General features: G+C 51.6%; 1 protein-coding gene across 3 annotated transcripts in view; it reads right to left on the bottom strand.

Annotated features, from left to right (window-relative positions):
- The window catches only part of Tns1 (tensin 1), a 158,163-nt gene that overhangs the window by 76,346 nt on the left and 60,717 nt on the right, over nucleotides 1-21,100 (bottom strand). For 2 of the 3 annotated variants that reach the window (XM_028760681.1, XM_028760679.1), the window contains exons 3-10: nucleotides 16,613-16,654; nucleotides 15,368-15,418; nucleotides 10,148-10,197; nucleotides 8,210-8,390; nucleotides 6,395-6,445; nucleotides 5,357-5,479; nucleotides 4,931-4,995; nucleotides 3,582-3,665 (exon numbers count right to left, since the gene is read on the bottom strand). In XM_028760681.1, coding sequence (XP_028616514.1) covers nucleotides 3,582-3,665; nucleotides 4,931-4,995; nucleotides 5,357-5,479; nucleotides 6,395-6,445; nucleotides 8,210-8,390; nucleotides 10,148-10,191 — 548 coding nt within the window. In that variant the 5' untranslated portion in view covers nucleotides 10,192-10,197; nucleotides 15,368-15,418; nucleotides 16,613-16,654. Of the gene's footprint in view, nucleotides 1-3,581; nucleotides 3,666-4,930; nucleotides 4,996-5,356; nucleotides 5,480-6,394; nucleotides 6,446-8,209; nucleotides 8,391-10,147; nucleotides 10,198-11,336; nucleotides 11,471-15,367; nucleotides 15,419-16,612; nucleotides 16,655-21,100 lie in introns of those variants that run through there. The other variant, XM_028760680.1, reaches the window with a different exon arrangement.

Here is a 21,100-nt window from a genome sequence, read left to right on the forward strand (position 1 = left end):
CACCCACTCATCTATCCACCCACCCACTCATCCACCCACCCACTCACCTATCCACCCACCTACCTATCCACTCACCCACTCACCTATCCACTCACCCAGTCATCCACACGTCCACCCCCTCTATCCATTCATTATTCATTCTTTCTTTCTTTAAGAACACCACCCTAGGCTGCCATCTACCCCCCATACACATGACACATGCACCCACCCAGGCCACATGGAAAAGAACAACAACAAAACACCCTGAAAATTTCAGAACCTGGAGCCCACTTGGAGTTATCTAGCACCCCCTGGTGGTGGACATGAGTATCTCTTTCCTGTCTCATTCCCACTTCAAAGCATCAGGCTTACTGAGGCAAACCTTGCTTATGACATATGTATGTATGTATGTATGTATGTATGTATGTATGTATGTATGCATATGACACACACATATGTATGTGTCTGTGTATGAGAGACAGAAAGAGAAAGAGAGAAAAGACAAACAGTAAAAGCTTGATAACTACAGTGCTTATTTTATTTCTTGCTAAATGTATGGAATTTTGTATATTAACTTATTTACTTGGGATCAGAAATGATTAACTCCCAATAAGTATTCTAACTCTCAGCTGGTTTGTAGTTGAGTTTTTACTGCATTTCTCTGGGGGTTTTAGTGTGTGTGTGTGCGCGCGTGCGTGCGTGTGTGCGTGCGTGTGTGTGTGTGATGCTAGGGTCTCCAGCATGCTAAGCAGTCAACAGACTGAGCTACGTAAGCAGCTCCAGAAAGCATCAGTTCTTCTAATAAAAACCTTGCTGCTAGAACAGAAGGACTGAGCCATCTCGTTTCTTTCCAACAGAGATAGAAAATCAGGTCCAGAAAGAGTTGTGACACACCTCAAGATCACACAAATCAGGGGATGGGAGAGAAAAGGAAAGAAGTCTAGACTAGGCATCTCCGAACCACAGGTCAGTCCTCTGGTGCTGACTGGTTGACATTTCCTCCTTTTCTGATTCGCTAGAGATCCAGGTTGAACCAAACAAGCCAATCAAATGCAGCCTGGGACTCTAGAAGAGCCAATAGCTCCACAGAGGGGTTAAGACTCTAATTATGACACCAGAAGACCTCTCCCCACCCCCATCTCTTGGCCCCTTGCCCCTCTTCCAGGCCCAGTCCCTGAGCCTGGGTGGGGCCATCTCAACCTCCCTTACCAAGATAATCTGATGGGCATTGCCAGCTCCTATTCAGGGCCCTATCCAGCCCCCTCCCCCCACCCCGGCCGGTTACTCAAACCGGAAACCTGGAATGGCAGGTTCCCATCAGATCTCCTGACCAGGCCAACAGGATGCGTCTGTGTTCTGGGGACAATGAGTCCGAGGGCGGGTGACAATGAGTGGGTGACCTACAGGCAAAGCCCCTCCCGCACAGTCCTTGCTCTTCCCTGTCCAACTGCCGGGTTCCCTATAAGCAACACTAACAAGGAAGCAGAGGGAAAGTGGCGAGGAATGTTCCGGAAGCTAACAGATGCACTTTCTCATGTGTGTAGAGAGGGTGGACTGCCCCCAACAAACACACTGGCCCATGGGACCTGTTGGCAGACATGAATAAATCAGGCAGTCAAATCACAGGACAACAGCAGTGCATGCAGGCACGTGAGGACTGGACCTCATCTCTTCCTTGTTAGGGGAAGCTTGGTCTTCGCTGTTCAGCATCACAGCAACCGTTCAGCCCACCTTCCCCAAACCTCAGTGGGACACAGTGATGGTCCACATTCCTATTCATAAGTACACGGTAACCTTCAGGACCAAAGGTGACTAAGACCAAGCTGTCATGTGCGCATGACAGACTGCCAGGAGCTGGTGCATGGTCTCAGACCCAGCTGAAGGCTTCTAGGAGGCCAGCAGTCAGTGAGGATGTGCTGTTGGAAGGTGCTGGGCTCCTGGGTACCTGGAGAGTACTCATGCACTTTTATTTGGGCTTTCAGCTACAATGGCAATCATCCTCAGGAGTGACTGCAGCTCCTATCCAGATAGGCAAGGTGGGGACATGGGTGTGTGTCAGGGATCCTCAATATCAAGAGGTAGAAAAGGCCCTTAGAATCTACAGCTAAGTTCTCAGGGGCTCCAGAAGCCATGGGGTCCTTTATCCTCCAGCCTTTCTGCCTGCTCTACCCAGGTCCCCTACCCTTGGCCAGCATGTGTCACTTTGAACCAGCCCCATGGCTGCCCATCACTCAAGCAGTCGTGGTTTGAATTTTCTTCAAAACCACCTGTTGGCATCTGCAGCAATTGTCTGTTTGTAAGAATGCAGTTGTTCCTAAGAAGCTTGCCCACACACATCCTTGTATGAAACACTTAGTGCCCTGTCCTTGGTGTGAGAATGGGGCTGAGTCAGCACAGACAGCAGGCCCACCACACACAGCCATACCAGAATCCCTACTTTCTAGGTCTCCAGTCTAGGCTTGGTCTTGCCATGACTCCCCAGGACCAGCTGCCCCGTGACCCCCTGTGGGTCAGACATTGAATCAGGCGTCATCCACCGCTAGATCTCTGCAAGGCAGCAGGTGGCATTGCCAGATACCCGTGACTCCCAGCCTCCCAGCCCTGCATCTACATTCTAGCTCAGCCATCACTCACTGTGGCCCCTGGCCCTACCCTGACCTCAAGCTTCTCATCTGTAAAAGAAGGGTGCCCTGGACATCACCACTGCCCCAGTTAGGGCTTCAAAAAGTCACCTCCACCAGAGACTCCAGGCTGTCTCCATGAAAACAGCCAGTTCTCTCTGTCACCCTCAGTGCCGTAGCACTCTCCAGTGTGGGTCTTCTCTTTTTCCCCTCCCTTCTTTCTCTTATTTTTCTCTTTCCCCTTCCCTATTCCATCTCTCCTGTCTTCCCTCTCTCTACTCTGTCCTCTCTCCCTATCCCTCTGTTTCTGCCTCTCTGTATTCTCCCCCAACCTCTGTCCTTCTTTGTCTCCAACTCTCCCCCTTTCCCATCTGGCTATTTTTTAGGGGGGGTCACATATTTAATGCCTACGCTCTAAAAAGAACCACAGCTCCCTCAGGGGAAGGAAGGGACTCTGCTCCGCTGGCCTGGTGTCCCAGTACCAACTGCTACAGTAGAGTTCCTCAAAGTTGGCAATGAATGACTCCATCCGGTCCTGCTTCCTGTCTGGGCTATTATTACGACACTCCAGAGAGAACATGTGGCTGGGGCCCTTAGCAAAACATTATATAATTCTCCCGAGAGAAGGTGTCCCTTATAGAGCTACCTATGAACTCCCAGAACAGGTATTAGGGACATCAATGTATGTGTACTCATCCACACGCTGGAGTGACCCCGCCTCCAGGGCCAACCAAGAACAGCATGTGTCTTCTTTACACGGGGGCCTGATCTCCTACAGCCACGTCACAACAGAATGTGTTCTGCTAGAGACTGTCTAACTGACATCCCAACCTGTGGGCACCACCATACCCATGGCACTGCAGGCTAAATCCCCATGCTAGGTACGCCCTCAATTAAGTAGATGTCTACCCCTTCAGAGTGCACAAGGCCAGTATCCACCATAAGGAATGCACACACTGGACCTGGAGTCCAGGCACCCACCTCCTCTGGGATGGCTGGCCAATGGGCACAATCTTGTCCTCATAGAATCTCTTCATTGCAAACCGGTCCAGAGCCTGGTCAGCACTGTGAGGAGACATGAGACAGTCAGAGAAGCCTATTCCTACACCCAAGGGCCTCTTGTCCCCTCCCTCAGACACCCCAGGCTTGCACAGCCCCTCGGCCAATCCTGGTCACTGTGGAAGGACAAACCTCTCCTCCAAACATGCTACACTGAGAAGCCTTCAGGAAAAGCATCTCAAGCATCGACAATCTGCATGGCACAGCACTCGGCCAGGGCTTCTACAGCCTGGCGGCCTGGGCACCTATCTCTAGGCTGCTACTAATTAGCTCTGGAGACATAATCCTTTCCATCCAACCTCATCCCCTTCTTCAAATGAGGCTTAAAGGAGATTGGATGAGGTGACACCCATTAAGAGCTTGGCATCCATGGTACATATGTGTCCACTCAGCAGACACAAGGCTGGGCTGGTTTCTGTGACCCACCACACAGCATACAGAGATAATTCTGGCATTCCAATAACTTTCAATCCTATTTAGAGTAGACGCAAAGTCCTCACTAAGGCCAGCAAGGTCATTGCTCTCTGTTACCTGACTGTCCCCAAGCCTTCTCTGACTCTACATTCACCAGTACTTTTTCCCCACAGCTCCTCTCTAAGACCTACAGAAATCCTTAGGTCTTTAGAGCCACAGCTCCCCTGGACACATGCCCCCAGTCACTTCTGGTCTCTATGTTTTCATAGCCACAACCATGGGCACTGCTGAGGGACTTGATTGGTATTTGAAGTCCTCCAGGGCAAGACATGAGCTGTAACCTCTACATTCTTCCAAGCACCATTCTAACATGGTCCTGGACACAGCAGCCTCTGGGTAGCTATGCTAGATAAACAAGCCTTCAGCTTCTGTGCTGAATGGGGTCAGAACGGAATCTACATACTGGCTAGTTCCTGTTCTTTCTCCCAAACACCCAGGCAAAAAAGACAGCCCCACAGGCTTGAGGTAACTTCCAGATTGTCCCCTAGGCCCAATTCTGATGTAATATCTCTTTCTGACTCCTTCCTGGATCATCGAGGGGAACAGAAGGCAATTGAGGGAGAATGAATAGCCCAAAGCCGCTGGGTGGGTATCTTCCGCAGGGGAGAAGGCACTCCCTGTATTCAGATGTTTTCATCCTGCCTCAGAGCTGGGAGCTCCTGCACCTCTCATCCATCCTGGCCCTCCATCTAAGGGCAGCTCTTTGCCTCAGGAAGGTAGAGACCATGCAGGTAGGAAAGGGGTGTCCCCACATCAATGTCCAGGTCAGCTAGGATAAAAGACAGCTGATCTCTCACCTGGCTGAAATGTTGCTGTAGTGCAGATATGCTGCAATGACAACCCCAATCCTGCCTCGGTTTCCCTGAAAGAGGCAAAAAGCAATCACTGGTCAAACAGGCTCTGCTGTTAAAAGTCCACCCAGAAGCCTGGGGGCCAAGGGTAGCGGAGAAGGGTGCTGTTCTGGAGAAAGAGTAACATTGGAGAGGGAGGCAGGAGGATGGGAATCAGAAAAGCCAGTGCACCCTCCACTGTTAGGAACATAAGTCACTGCCCTGTCCCCATTTGTTGGAGGTAATACTCTTGAGCAGAAGCTATCATGTTCTAGAATGAAAAACACAAATGGGTGTGTGAGCACAATCACGTAATTGGAATACCCAAGCAGGTGTGCACACGCAGTTGTACACACACAGGTACGTGCCCACGTGGACAGCCCCGGCTCTAACCTTGTTGTGGAGAACGACGACATTGTGGGGGTCTGCATTGAGCCAGGTGTCCATGGCCTTACAGACACTGCAGATCTTCTCCAGGGCTGGCGTGTGCAGGTCAGGCCAGCCAAATTCCAGGACCTGTGATTAAGTAAGACATAAGTAAGAAAAGGAAAGCCTAGAGACTCCATCAAGCCGGCCAGCACAATGTGGGAACCAGCAGCCAGGCCTCTGCTCCTGTCCTGCCCACCAGTCCTGCTGAGAGCAGAGGCTTAAAGAGCAAAGGCTATGACCTGGGACCCAGGATCAAAGTAGGGTCTGAGGGAAGTCATCTCCCTTTCCCAGAGCTATTCTCCTCACAGGGGTGTGCCAAGGCCTGAGCCCAGCCCTTCAGCTTCCCTTCAGAACCCTCAGTTCAAGGCTGACAGGGTGTCAGAGGAAGGAAAGGGTCCTGTGACGCTCACGGCCCTTTGGATATACAGACTGCCCATTCCCAGGCCTCTGAGAGAAGTCTGAAGTGTGCAGAAGCAGAACTTCTCAGTGGCCTTCAGCCCTCAAGGCCTCCTCGAGCCCTCTCTAATTTCACAAAACACTAAATGAAAAGAGCTGCTATTTGGCAGGATCCACAGAACATGCCTAAGCCAGCTGTCCACTTTCGGAGACATGATCTGAGGTCCAGAGCAGTCTGTTGCTTGCTTAACATTCCATAATGACAGGCACCAGAATCCAAAATAGAAGCCAAAGTCCCCAGCAAAGTCTCTAAAAACCCACTTAGTAAGCAAAGTAAACCCTGGAGACAGGCACATATAGAAAAGACATAACCCCAGCCCCACTCCCAGAAACCCTGTATATACCCTCCCCAGGGCAGATGAGGTCAGAAACCACTGTGTGAAATTTCACACAGTGAAAATTGGTTGGTACTGTAGTCCATTTTGCATATCCAAGATGCCCTTGAACTTGGAACTGTCATGGCACTACACAAGAAGGGATATGTTCTCTCTTCCACTAGCCCAGGCTAGGCCAGGCCTATTCTTCCCAAAACAGCCACAGACTCACCTTAGCATGGAGCTTTGTGATGTCAGGCCTCTGCTCAGAGAGGTTGAATAGCTAGAAAGAGACAAAGGGAGAGACCAGGAAGAATGAGGGAGTGGAAGTTGGAACAGGGAGTTTGTCCCTGGTTGTCAGGAGCCCAACCACAGGCCAGCCATGAGCTCTTAGACTCCTTATACCCGCTGTCACTCTCTCCCCTAACAAAAATTTCCACCACAAATGCATGTTAGCCAATAGGATCAGCAGTGAGTTCTCAGGAAAGGTGGAGGCTACCACACTCAGCCAGGCCCCTTGCAAGTGAACATCCTGAACTTGGGATGGAGCCCTGCCCGCTGGTGCTGAGTGATAGTGGGCATTCCATCTCTGACTCTAGGATCGAATCCCCCAACAAGACTGCTTCTTGGTCTTCTACCACATGGAGTGTACTCACATCCCACAGACTACACTGTCTCCCACGTTCCTTGACCCCCTAAAGGGCTGAGTAGAATTCCCTGCAATTGCCTGCCTCTATCAAGTTTGACCACAAGTTTGATAATCGCTGTCATATACCAGGAGGAGAGGGGACAGATTCTCTGGGCGTGAAGAGGAGGCTGTGGCAGAACACAGACATCCTAGAACTCTGCATTCCTGAAGCCAAAGGAGTCCAGATACTCCCAGTACCATTAAAAAACACACTTAAATGACAATAACAATGTCACAGAGCTGGCTTCACTCCCTCAGCAAGCCCCATTTTTGCAGATAGGAAAACTAATGGCCAAGACCATACATTCGGCTATCACAGAGGCAGGACTTTCTGGTATTTAAAGCCAGGCACTTCACAGTGCTCAGCACAGATGATGGATGGACTGCCACAGAGGCCTTCAACATGCATGCCCACTCAGAACTACAGAATCTGCCTCCTTTGGAAGTAGTTAAGGACCTTGTTAGGAGACACTCTTGGATGCAGGGTGAGCCTAAGGCTAACAACTGATTTCCTTATAACCAGAAGGTGGAGGCAGCAAATAAAGCCATGTGGCCACAAGCCAGGGAATGCTTGGGAGAGGCCAGGAGTGAGAAAGAGGGACAGAAGGCAGTTTCTCCAGGACTCAGGGGAGCATGGCCTCCCTGACACCCAGATGCCCAGCCTTCAGAACACATTCCTGTCATTTTAAGCCAAACAGTGTGTGGCCATTTGTTCCAGCAACCCCAGCACCCTTGTGCAACCTCCTCACCCCACCTCTGTCAAACAGGGCAGACAGCACCCAGGGGCTCATGGCCAGCAGTCCAGCCCCACATGACTTCCTTGAGCAAGAACCTGAGCCTCCCTCCAGGGATAGCTTCCTGCTGTAGAAGAAATCTCTGTCACCCACCTCCCTAATATCAGGTAACTCTAGCCAGCCACAGGACTCCCAAAACTACACATGGTCAAGTCCGCTCCAGGGCTTCCACCAGAAGCAGCTTCACCACACTGACTTCAGCCGTCTCTCTCCAGGGAAAGAGGCCATCAGAGGACCAGATTTGTTGTGAAGGCTCAGCAACGTGAACCTGTGTCCTTATTCTCTTCTAGTCAGCCCACTGACACATTCACACATTCTCACAATCACACACACACTGACACACATGCACTCACAAGTGGTCACACATTTTCACACTCAGATAACACACACTTGGCTCCACTCAACTGCACATGCTCTCCTGAGAATCAACTCTCTCTGAGATAGAGTGAAGCCCTGGGCCTTGCAGGATGCCCATGGTAAGGCAGGGAAGGGTGTTGGCATGGAGAGTGGGCAGAGACTCTCAGTGTACAGGAAGTGAGCAAGAGGAAGGGAGAGGCCCACCCACCAGGTAGTTGCCCCCATGCTTAGATTTCAGCATCTGAGCCACTTCACGGAGATTGCTGCGGAAGTTCTCCTCATTAGCTGTGCTGGGGAAGGACACGGCGATGATGCGTTCGGTAACATATACCAGGTCCAGCTCACAACTGTCGTCCATGGCTCGGCTCACGCTCATGTTTCTAGAGAGACTGAGTAGAGGATGGGTCCAGGTCAGAACCCAGGAATCCAACACCATCTCTAATGCCCAGTTAGCTAAATAGAAGTATCTATAAGGATCTTGATATGGAAAGACTGAATAGGATGGTGCTCCCCAGGGAGCCTGGAGCAGAGCCCTGGCCACCTCCATGCACTCAGGCTGAGAAGACCGGAGGCCTCCCTGGGGAAGGGGGCAGCTCAGGTGATATGCTCACATGGGTGGAGCTGAGCCAGAGCCCAAGAACATTCCAGCCTCCCTAAGGCAGGCTGACACCCCGCAACCCCCACGCTCTGGTCCCAGCTCCCCCTGCAGAGATCGTTCTTGGCCCAGGTCTCCCTCATTCCTAAAGGCCAGACAAGTAAGAGAGTGCTGGATGATTGCTGCAGTGGTGGCAAAGGCAGGACACACTGGGGAGCACCCAGGCTAGCAGCTGTCTCTCCCCTGGACACAGGTGAGGGAAGCAAGGCCCTCACAGCTTCACACATCTGCTTTTCTAACAGAAGAGGGGTCTGTGTTGCCTGCTGGGACAGCTCTTCTCCATCCTCCTCGTTCCAATACTCAATACCACATCTTCCCTCCCCATCCGAGATGTACTCCTCCCACGAGGAGTGGACAACACTTCTCATTTCGATAACCTTCACTATACTATAGCAGTATGGGGGTGAGGCTGGAGAGAGTTAAAAGTAGCAGATTCTCTGATGTGGTGACAAAAAGTCCAGGGACATGAAGGAACTTAGAAATATCTAGATTCCACCAGGGTTGACATGGTCCTAGATGGGCATAGAGAGAAGGCAGCCAAGGACAATCTTCTCTGATGAAATGACAGGGGTAGCTGCCCAGTTTAGAGTTGGACTTGAATTCAAATCACTCCTGCCCCTCTTGTATCTCAGCAGCAGCTAAGCTAGAGCTCTGACTACTGGTCTACCCAGGAGCCAGAAGCCGCATGCACATTTACCCCAAACGTTGATACAAAGTAGCCTGAGTACCCTCCACCCTCCATAGTCCTTTGTTCCCGGCTCTAAAGGTCCTGCATCCTCCTCAGGAAACTCATAAACAGCCCATTCCTTTCTAGCCTTTCCCTCCTGGGGTGGTGACCAGCCAGCTCCACTGTCAGGATGGTTTCCAAAAAAGATACAAAGGCACAACAGTGCCACCAGCTGGACAAGACTGGCATCACAGTTCCAAGTGGACCAAGCTGTGGAAGGGATGGGGTTGGGGGTTGGGGGTGGGGGTGGGGGTAAAAGACAACCTCAATCTATAGGAGTTGTAGGCAGAAACCATGGCTGGCACCCTTACACATTTTGTGAGGCTCAGAGTGAAGGTAAGGAAGGAGGTGGGGTGTGGGCAAAGCCTGGAGTTCTCCTGAGTGTTCTTTTCCTGTGTGGCAAATGATACTCTACAAAGACCTCCCGCCATTAGAGACCCATCCACAAAGAGAACCAGCATGAGCCTTGATGGTGACCAGCCCTGAGGGCCACTTCTGAGCAGTAGATGACCTTGAACAAGTCTCTGCAGACACTAATCAACTCATTTGCCAATACACAGACCTTCAGTGCCATTACAAGGACTAATGAGCTAATGTGGGAAAATATAGAGTCCACCTCAATGTCTGGTTTGGATCTCACAATGATGAAGGCCAAGGGCCACCAACTGCGGGCCTCTCACTAGGGCTGCACAGCATCAGTCTCGGGATTCAGGATAGGTCTGAGAATGCCCATACCCCATCCCTTCCCCATGTGCCAAGTGTACCTGATAGGCTGTGGCTGTGGCTGTTTGCTTGGGGAAACTCTCATGGAGCCCTGGAAAAGAGAGAATGCACACTGTTACAAGAGATAGGGAGCACAGGAAGGGCAGAGCAGAGAGGAGCTAGGTCATGGCCACACACAGATCCTCCATGAGCAACTCTCCATCCATACCACCCTAATACCTCAACTCCCAGCCACAAAATCCCAAAAGTCAGAAGTACCTGCTGTGGGAAAGACTCAGACAGATGAAAGAGGTCATCTCTGATACAGAGACATACAGTCTCCTGAGTGGCTCCGCTGCTCTGGAGACATACTTACCAACAGTGGCTAGATTGGCAGAAACCCACCTTGCTCTAATTCATCAGGCATCATGATAGTAACCTCAACTAGAGGTCACAAACAGCAACTGTCTATGCTCCGGGAAAGCTAAGGGTATCTACGCTCGGGCCAGCTCTGAACCTGTGTCCTCTGTCACTACAGTCCCACGCTCCCCACTCCTCCAAAGCCACAACAGCAAGTCACTAGATCAATGGAAAGCTTTGAGACAGAGCATCAGGTGTGTAATTTATAAAGGGCATCCAGGGACCCATATTTCTAAGGATCTGTGTCTGTTATGCGGCTCACCTACGCCATGTCCAGGATGTTGATGGCATAAAATTAAGCGAACAGACAGACCCACATTGGTGACCCAAACTTTGCAGAGCAGCAGAGTGACTTTAAGACTTCGGCTCTAGGCTCCAGCATCCTGCTGGGCAGCCATGGGGACACTCAGGCCTCTGAACCTGGTAAAATGTCACCAGCATGTCGCAGTGAAACAGGGCAGCCCTCAATAGCTGGTACAGGAATTTTTAAAAATGCAGATGAGCCTCCTCACTCTGTGCCTGGCACTTGATCAATGGCAGCTGTCACTTTAGCTGTCACTTTAGCTGTCACTCTCCCATTAAGAAGAACTGAAAGAGAAATTCCTGGACGGAAAGGAACAACTGTCCACCCTCACAGGAAAAAAAGAAGACCTGCTTTGCTCTCCCTCAGCGGCCACCATCCACTCTAATGCATGTAGAATCGGGCACCCCAGTTCTGAATTCCTGAGCTCCACCGAGCCACCTTTCCTGGCCACCAAATGGCAGCCTCCTCTTGGGAAGCAGCAAGGCTAAAGTCTGCAAGGACAGAGACATAAGACAGTGGTGACTCACCCCTGAATCCCTAGGAGGTTGATGATGCAGCAGGACTCAAACTCTGACCTGGCCTTGGCCACAGAGCCTAAGTAGAGGGTGTTGCACCCACCATGCAGAGTGTGGGGCTCTGAGGTCCAGCTCTCCATGGAGTACAGAGTCAGGGCCCCTGGCTGCAGGAGGGCTGTGCACCCTGCCACTGTGGGGCTGCTCAGAGCTCAGCAGAACCCACAGTGCAAGGAGGAGCTAAACAATGCTGTCCGGAGGAATAATTCTCAGTCTCTCAGCATTTCTGGCCCTAGGACTCAGGGTTGCATGAGTCAGGCTAGGGCAGGGAAGGCGGGGACCAGGGGTGTTTGGTTTTCAAAACCCTAAACCAGTCTGTTCCAAAACTCCCCACCCCAAAGCACACAGAAAGCCAACACTTCATCTATCCCATTGCAATGGTCTCTGATGAGGAGGCCCTGACTCTCCTCAGGCCCTGGGCCTGGCTCCAAGCCCCAGGGCCACCCTGCTATAAATAGCCCCTGGGGTTTCATCTGCTATGGATCCACAGCCACTCTTGAAGGAAGCCACCACAGCTGCTTCGAACAACTGGAAGTCACATCTTAGCCAAAGCTCACGGTGCCGCCAAGATCAGGGCCAGGCACATGCAAGGAGCTGGAGGAAGACAATAGGCCAATTGAGCCAGGGCTGGCGAAGGAACTGGAGAGCCAAGCAGAGCTCTGAAGGCACAGGGTAAGGGATGCACAAGACCCAACGACCAGGTTTCCAGTCCAGTTCCCCACCACCCTCTGGCCAAGGTTATAACACTCCACATTCCTCACTCCCAACTGGATGATAAATACTTGGCCCAAACAGAGTCTGGCCCTGCTGCCTCCAGAGGTGTGATAAGAAAAGTCCAAACACTCTTTACAGCAGGGTGGCTGGGACAGAGATGCACAGGGGAAACTGCCCCGGGCAGGGGATAGGGACCAACAGCTGGACTGTCATCCCCTGATGAATCACAGGGCTGGACTGCCCTCATACCAACAGGGCTTCCTGTTTTCTGCAAGGTTTGGGGACACATGACCCTCGCCAGCAGAAAGCAAGCTGCACAGGGACTGTGGACTTGTCATGAGTTCAAGTGTTCAGTAAAGGGGCAGCCGGGAGCAAACACACCCCTCCTGTAGACTCCCTACAAGACAGCAGTTAGGTAAGCTGAGGCCTGCAGTCAGCTCTGTGCCCCTCACGGCGGGCATCCTCTCACTGGCTAACCATTCACTGTTGAACTGAGCTCTGGGCACCTGGGAGTAGAAGAAGAGAGGCCCAAGCCTCACCCTCATTCTGTACAGTGAAGATAACTGTCAACCCACCCGGTGAGAGGCACAGTAGCGTAGTCTCATGTGCTCATCAGTAAAATGGGTACAACACAGGGCTCTGACATCTCTTACCTGCCCCATTTAGAGTCCCTGGGGAAGGTTTATTTTTAAAAGGAAAATAAATTCTTGGCTTGCCTGTAATCCCATTCTTTTCCCCTCTAGGGAATCTCAAAACTCTTAACTTCCTAGTAACTCCTCCCAAGACAGACCAATAATAGAACTTTTGATCCAACTCCTTGAGCACCAAACAGAAGTCTCCCTTATTCTAATCTCGCAAACATGTCTCTCCTTTGCAGAAAGGCCTCCATGAAAGGGCATTCCACAGCCTCCCCCAAACAGCATCTTTCCTCACTGTCAAGATGGTCCCCCTTATATCTAACCCGAATCCTTCCTGCTGCAGGCACCAATTCCTTTTTCCTTGGTTCTCCCTGAAGGCAAGAACCAACCACAACTCAGACATTCCAGAGTAGCTCAGGCCAGTAGCCTGGGGCTCCTCTTTGCCACCTTCTGTTCCCCATGGCATATCCATGCAGCAAGAACAATGTGAAACGCTGGTCTCCAGTGGGCCTTGTTTGCAGCTAGAGGCTGGGAGAAATCCTGCCTGCCTTCCAGGTCCATGAGCAAACAAAACACCTCTGGACAGAGCAAAAAATAAAATAAAATAAAATAAACTGTTTCCTGAACCTAGGTCCCCAGAGCCCCAGCTGAGAGGTGGGTCTGCCAGTGAATACCAGGGGTCGAGAGAAGCAGCCAGAGCCCCGCCCTTCATTCCTGCATCTCCTAGGATTGAGGCCCCCACACAGGCCCTGCAGCCACACCCCCTTCCTCCCCCTCCCCCTTCCTGCCCACCACTTGGATTTTTCCAAAACAAAGTGCGACATAGCTCTCGCCTCTGCAGCCTCCACTGAACACCAGCTCCATTGGAGGAAGCTGCCTGGAGAGGCCAAGCAGGAAACACCTCACAAACAGGCTAGTACCCTGAGCAGCTCTCTCCTTCCCCCTGCCCAGAAGACAGCAGAGCCCCAGGCAGCCAGCGGACCATCCCTGCAGCCCTGGGTCACCCAACCTACAACAGATGTCTGGAAGCCTGACAGTGGGGTTTCCAGTCCTCTGTAGCAGCAGGCCTTTCTGGAATCTGCTCTCCTGTTTGCCTCCTTACCCTCCTTTAGTGAGACATTTTCTCCTCCTTCCTCCCACCAGACAAGGCACAGCCCTGACACATGACCACCTGCAGACTGTCTGATCCCACACCAAGTCATTTTTCCTAAAACCTAAAACAAGATGCCATCAAGGGGGCACCTCTTTCTTCCATAAGACCAAGGTCAAACATGCCCTTAGGGTCAATAGCTCGTCCAGATGTCTAACCTTACTCCTTCTGGCTTGGCTCTAGATTATGGACTCCATATGGCCCAGACTAGGGATGCAGGGGTCAGAAGTCCTGGAACATAATATAAACACACCCAGAACATTGTTACTAAAAGTAATGATTCAGAGGCTACCATTTTATCTCCAGGTCAGGGGTTAAGAGGCCTGTATGACACATATCCAGAAACATCCAAGGGCTATCTCAAGCTTCTGCTTCTTCATCTCTAACATGAAGCCACAGCATCTGCCATAAACCTTGTCAGGAAGCCATACAACCTCCCACCCTAGCTCCTGGTTCCTAAAAGAAATAATGGCAGGCAGGCAGGCCAATATTTACTGAGCACCCACCACAGTTGGGTGTGCCTCAAGCTAATTCATCCTTTGCAATAACACACACAAAACTAACTTCTCAAAAGCATCATGAACCTTATCCTGAGGACCAGTGAACAGGAATCCTCACGTACCTCCATAGCGCCTTCCCTCAACCTAGGAGTCCTTGCGGCCCCTAGACAGCTCCACTCCTTATTGCTGGGCCTATGGCGGCCCAGGATGGTACAGCAGTGTCGGTGGGCCACCCTCGGGAGCTGCTACAGCTCAGCCCCTCCCTGTGGGGCCCTCCCTACCAGAGGCCAGGCAGCTGTCAGATGATAGGGCCTCGTGCCATCAACAGCTCCCCCTGTGCCAACCGCCAAAACCACTCCCTGTTCCTCTCCAGGCCTGGAGTGGACGGAGGGGCCAGCATGGGGCACAGGACAGAAAAGACCTGAGGAGGGTGAAGGGTCTCCTGTGGGGCCTACCAGGGGTGTGTGGAGACAAGCCAATCCTCCAACAGAGATCAGAGACTCCTGCCTGCCCCTAGCTGAGTTCCTTCCGATTAAGAACTGTGTCCTCTGACTTCCCTTGTAAAACTGAAGACAACGTGAGCCAGGACCAGATAACCCCCTTTCTAGAGTCCTGAATCAAGCAGAAAAAGCCATACAGCAGTCACCATTTCCCACAGCCCCTAGCTCCAGGGAAGCACACCCGACATTGTCTCCAGGATCTAGGGTCATCTTAAAAGCCCAGGGCCCCTTCACCTCGGCCCTGCTTCTCATCCTTTCCAAGTGTGCCCTCCACCAAGCCTAGCTCTCAGATCAGCCTCTCTGCCGCTCCTCACCCAGTACTGTCATGGCACAGTGAGGAAGAAGACCAGGGCCAAGCCAGAGCCCAGCAAGTGACTTTGGGAGCCTTCCCTTTCCCCAGCACTATGCAGGGCATATCCACAAGGCAGGTCTGAGGGCATCCCCCTGTCTCATTCTCCCTGGCCCCTACCCTCCTCATACTCACGCCCTCCTCCAGGTTTTTCAGAACACTTCCACCTCGGCAGTCTCCTTCCCCCTGTAGGCAGAGGAGAGAATGTCAGAGAGAGGTGAGATGAACAGTAGAAGATTCCAGAATCCTACCTGCCAGGGTCAGGACAGAGGGCAAAAGCAGAAGGTTGAGGGGTGGGGGTGCTTGTGTTACTTGAATGCCTGTTTGTCCATTCAAAGGACCATCAGAGAGACATAAACCCTCTCCTTTGGGAACACCCCTGGAGGACACTTATCCATTTTGAAGATGAGAAGCTGAGGACCAGACAGGCTCTCCCTCACCTGAAATCTCACAGGAGAGCCTTTGCCTCCAGCACATGGTTTCAAGATGGCCTTTCCCATCAGACACCTCTTCCAGCCTCAGTTTCCCCACCACTGAGTGTCCCTCGCCCCAATTCTTCTCATTTTCTTCTTCCAGTCTGGAGAAAACTCTCTCTGCTCATGTAGTCCAGAAGATTGATGGGAAGTCTGGCCGGCTTTCTCACATTCTGCTTCTCCTTTACCCTCATGGTGTGTGTGTGTGTGTGTGTGTGTGTGTGTGTGTGTGTGTGTACATGTGTATGCAGACACACATGCATCTGGGTCACTTTTGCAAACCTGTATCCCTAAAGCAGACAGGCCCTGACCCTTCCTACCCTCTCAAGCAAGTTTGGCATTTGAGTCAGGGTCTCTCACTAACCTGGGACTTGTCAAACAGATGAGGCTAGCCAGCAAGACCCAAGGGTCCACCTGTCTCCACCTCCCCAGGACTACAGTTACAAGCATGTACCACCACACTGGGCTGCCATTTCCCAGGTGGTCTCTGGGGACTGGGCTCACATTCTCATGCTTGCGCAGGCACTCCCAAGACTGAGGGTTAGCAGGCCTCCTTCTTTTTTGTTTTTTCTTTTCTTTCTTTCTTTTTTTTTTTTTTTAAAAGGTCTTCTCAGTACATAGCCTAAGCTGACCTAAAACTGAGGGTAGCCCTCCTGCCCCAGCCTTTTGGATGCTAGGTTTACAGACCGGAGCCATTTAGCATATTACTTACAAATTTAATCACTGATCTCCTTCATAGCCCCGCCCTCTCCCTCTTGGTCAGCTTCACCCCTGCACCCCATGGTTGGACATAGGCTCCAAGGTCATCAGTACCCTCCTCCAAGATCCAAATCCTCTCCCATCTCCAAAGCTCCCCACAACCTCCTCCCAGCACCAGCCTCTTCAGTCTGCCTGGGTTGTCACTCACCACATCCACTACATTCTTGGGTACGCTCTCTGTGGTGATGGGCTAGGGACAAAGAGAAAATAATGTGAGTTTCACAGAGATGCTGGCACAGCCACCTTCTAGGCTGGTGGTCAGAATGGTAACAAGGGCACAATCCCAAGCTTCGAGACATCACTTGTCTGGTCCCAAGCCGGGGAAGCAGCATTTGTAAAATGAAACACAATCTTATTAGCAGTAGAGCCATCCAAGTTCTACCTGACCACAGTAGGTGCCCATCCAGGCCTCAGACCCCCGTCAATGGGGACAACAGGACAAAACACTCTTGCTCCATCTTCCCAGGGCTTTCACTTCCACTCTGTCTGTCTAGGGCAAGAACCCACAAAGGCAGGGAGTACCATGGCCTGTTAGCCCCAGAAAACGACGTAAGACACAATCAGAGGAGCCCAAAAGCATGGGCTCCTGAGATCAGAGCCTGGCAAATACTGCCCGAGTCCCAGCTCTCCAGTAACTTGCTGGCCTCACCCTTGGTACCTATGGTATACACACACACACACACACACACACACACACACACACGTGCGCGCGCACACACGCACATGCACAGAGATGCACGCATTCACTTGTGTGCGCGCACACACACATTTAAACACAGACATACACACACGCACTCGAACATGCACAAAGCACTCCCATGCTCACTGCACACCATGCCTTCTCCTTCTCCTTGGTAGGCTCCCTCCTCCAGGAAACTCTGACTATACCCCACGTGGTACCCCATTAGCCTTCCCATCCGTGCTTTCCTAAAGGAATGGTCTAACCTGGCCCTATACACTATGTTCATCCAACCACAGTTAATTTGGTAACTTAGGACTTGTTTTTATTATTTGAGTTATGTGCATATCCGTATATGTGGGTGTGGATTTGTTCACATTAGTGCAGGAACTCATATAGGCCGGAAGCATCAGATCTCTGGAACGGGGTTTACAGAGGACTGGAAGCCATTCCACAGTGCTGGGAACCGAACTCAGGTCTCCTGCATGAGCAACGCATGCTCTTACCTGCTAAGCCAGTTCTCCAACCCTGATTTTGGATTCTTGGCCTATCTTCAACCAAAGTAATCAGAGTGACAGTTTGATCAACTCAGTAGAAACTCCGTGCCAGGGACCATGGGAGGCCAGAAGTGGGCCACCTATAAACATGCATGGATAGACCATCCCAGCCATCCCGTCTCCACCTGAGTCAGCACCAGGTAACTCAAAAGTGTCCAGAAGAGTGCATGGTGAGGAACAGGAGTTTCCCAGGCCAGGCTCACCTCCCACTGTTTCTAGAGTTCTATGTGCCACTCCAGGAGTGGACTGTGACCACCTGAAAGGCTATTGGCACTGGGTGCCCCACCAACCTAGGACTTCTAAATGATCAATCACATGCTGCAGGGACCAAAAATGTGTATCTCCAACAGGGTCCTGGATGGCTCTAAGAGCAGACAGCCCAGCCCATGCCCTGACTGCTGTTAACTACATACAGGGTGACTGAAAACAGGTTGCCTGTCCTTGCTGCCCTCCTGCATGGCTGCCTAGTGGAATGCATGTTGGATAAGTACAATAAAGGCTCCCTCTGAAGAGGGCCTGGCTCCCAGCACAGGCTAGCCCTTAACAAAGACGTTCACCTCACCCTGACCTACTCAAACCCCTGTCAGCCTTCTCTGAGCCATAAGATTTAGTATAAAACTACAGGCCTCAGCAGAGCGGGAGAAACTCGCCCTTCCTGCCAGGGATCATCTGAGCACTGTCCCCTCTGCCCCCACCCCTTTCCCTTGCCAGCTGGAGGCCAGCCATGGGCAAGACTCACCAGCAGTCAGATGCCTTCAGCACACTGTCCCACATGTCTTCCAAGGAGCTAAAAATTTCCAAATGCCCAGACTGCCCTCCAGGGTTCACAGCCCCAGCCTAGCACGTATGCACCCCCTCTACTCTGTTCTCTAGAACTACCGCTACCAGCCTTCTACACCTGAGAACAGAAAAGTGCAGAGACTGGTCCCAGCTGGGCAGAGTCAGCTAAGGCTGCCCAAGCTCCCATGGCACAGTGGGGAAGCTCCTAGGGACCCACCAGGGAAGCTGGGGATTCAGAAGTAGCAGCTTCAGAGAACTGATTATACCACAAGTGCAAGCCCCCATGCAAACAGGCAGGCAGTCTCTCTCTATCTCTCTGTCTCTGCCTCTGTCTCTCTGTCTGTCTCTCACACACACATACACACACACACATTGACTTTTAGACTTAGAAAGAAAAAGGTGTTTATTTTTTTATGTATGTGTATACACCTGAGTGTACATGTGTACCATGTGTGTGCAAGTACCTGTGGAGGCCAGAAGAGGCCATCAGATCACCTAGACCACAGTAGGTGCCCATCACACACAGTAGGAGTTTCTGGTCACCTAATGTGGGTGCTAGAAACTGAACCCAGGTCTTCCACAAGAGCAGCAAGTGTTCTTACATGTTGAGCCATCTCTCCAATCCCTTCTTAGAGCACACTGTTGTGCAACACTCTTGATTTTATATTTACTAACATCCTGTAGAACCTGCCTCTCACTGAAATTTGAATAATGCCCATACTGAGCAGAGAACAGTGGCCAGCACACTGTGAGCCCTTGGGAAACATCTGTGGTGTGAACAGTCTCCTTGCTCTCTTCTCTGATAGCTTCCTATGCTCAGCACTGACTGACACCCAGCAGCAGCACAGCCCCATGGACATATAAAAGCCTTCACCTTCATCTTTGTTTAGTCTTAGGTAAGGACCTTTTGACACCGTATGTACACATGCATGCACACATGCATAGACACATGCACATGCATGCTACATCCTCACATGCTGCTCCAAGACAAGTACTAGAGGGCCTTGAAACTTCACCTCCTCCTGCACCCTGATCCACAGACAGGAACTGAGGTACAGACACGTAAGACCTGCCACCATCTTAAATAAATACCAGGTCAGCTCCAGGCCTGCAGAGCCTAATCCCACGTTCACTGTCCTGCCTCTCTCCTGCGGTCAGTTGGCATCTCAAAGTCAGCTACGGAGGCTGATTGACATGAAGTCTAAACAAGGACAATGCTGACCTCCCACAGTGTCCCTGCCAGGCCAGGTCTAGAAATTGAAGGTTGCACCCCACACACACCTGACTTGCATTCTGCACGGTATCCCTGTCCCCTGAGAGCCACTCCTCACATCTCTGCACCCTGGCTGCCTCCGCTGCCTCTCCCTACAGCAGCCACGATCCTGAGGCAGTTTTTCCCAAGGCTAAGGCAGGAACGACAGCTTTGACCTGCAACAGACTGGGGACCAGGCTCTGCTGCTGTCATTCCAGCCCTCAAGGTTCCTTGGAGAGTGACTGTGACTCATCTCACGGGGACACAACTGAACAGTGAAAGACTCTGCAGTGACCAGAAGTAGACAGCTGGCATTTGAACTCTGCCCCTTATAGCCTCACAGGCTCTCAGCTCTCGCTCATATATTCTCTCTCTCTCTCTCTCTCTCTCTCTCTCTCTCTCTCTCTCTCTCTCTCTCTCTCTCTCTCTCTCTGTGTGTGTGTGTGTGTGTGTGTGTGTGTATGTGTGCGTGCACACATGTGTGCATGTGTGTGCTGTGTTCGTGTGTGCTTGCCCTTGAGTGATCAGATGTGGAGACCAGAGATTGACATCATGTATCTTCCTCCGTCACCCTCCATCATATTTTGAGATGAGTGTCAATGAATATAGAGCTTACTACCCTGGCTGGCCAGCAAGCCCCAGGGCTCTCCCTGTCACTACAAAGTTCTGGGAATCCAGGCGAGCGTCACTGTGCCTAGTTTTACACGGTGCTGGGATTGAACTCAGGTCTCTGCTTGCACAGCCAGCACGTTTCCTACTGAGCCTTCTTCTTAGCTCCATTCAGCAGAGGACACACTTTTGGAGCCTCAAAGGCTGGCTACAGCAGAGCCTTACCTACGGCCACCAGCAGGAACAGACTTCTTTCCTGTACTTCCCTGGGAAGGCTGGGGAATGGACCACAGTGGGAGAGGCTACTATCAGACAGCAGAGAACTTCCTGAATTTGCTGTGAACCACAGGGTGGGTAAGGAAGCTGCATATCCTTTCTTCAATGTTTCCCCCGAAACAGACACACATGCCTTTCCCTCTCTGTGCACATGCTACCCCTCCCTGCTGACTAAGTGAAGAAGAGCATGTCCTGGAAGATAGGGAGGCTGGCCCACCTGCCTGGGGACCATGCAGTAGAATGAATTGGTGGCCTGCAGGGAGGCTAGGTTGGGGGAGGGAAAAAATGTATCTGTGGGCTGCTGTTCAGAGGAAGGAAAGGCTGGGGCTTGGGGATGCCCCAGCCTGAGCCCAGGGCTCGGGGGCAAGAGGGAGGGTGCAGAATGCAGAGTCAGCCTCCAGAGGAACATTCTGTCCAGAACTCTTCAAACCCTCAGCTCTAGCCTGCCAGATCTCTCTGCCCTTGTCCCAAGGGAAGTCTGGA

This window comes from Grammomys surdaster, unplaced genomic scaffold (genome assembly GCF_004785775.1).
Source record: "Grammomys surdaster isolate TR1022 unplaced genomic scaffold, NIH_TR_1.0 126546, whole genome shotgun sequence".
Taxonomy (NCBI): domain Eukaryota; kingdom Metazoa; phylum Chordata; class Mammalia; order Rodentia; family Muridae; genus Grammomys; species Grammomys surdaster.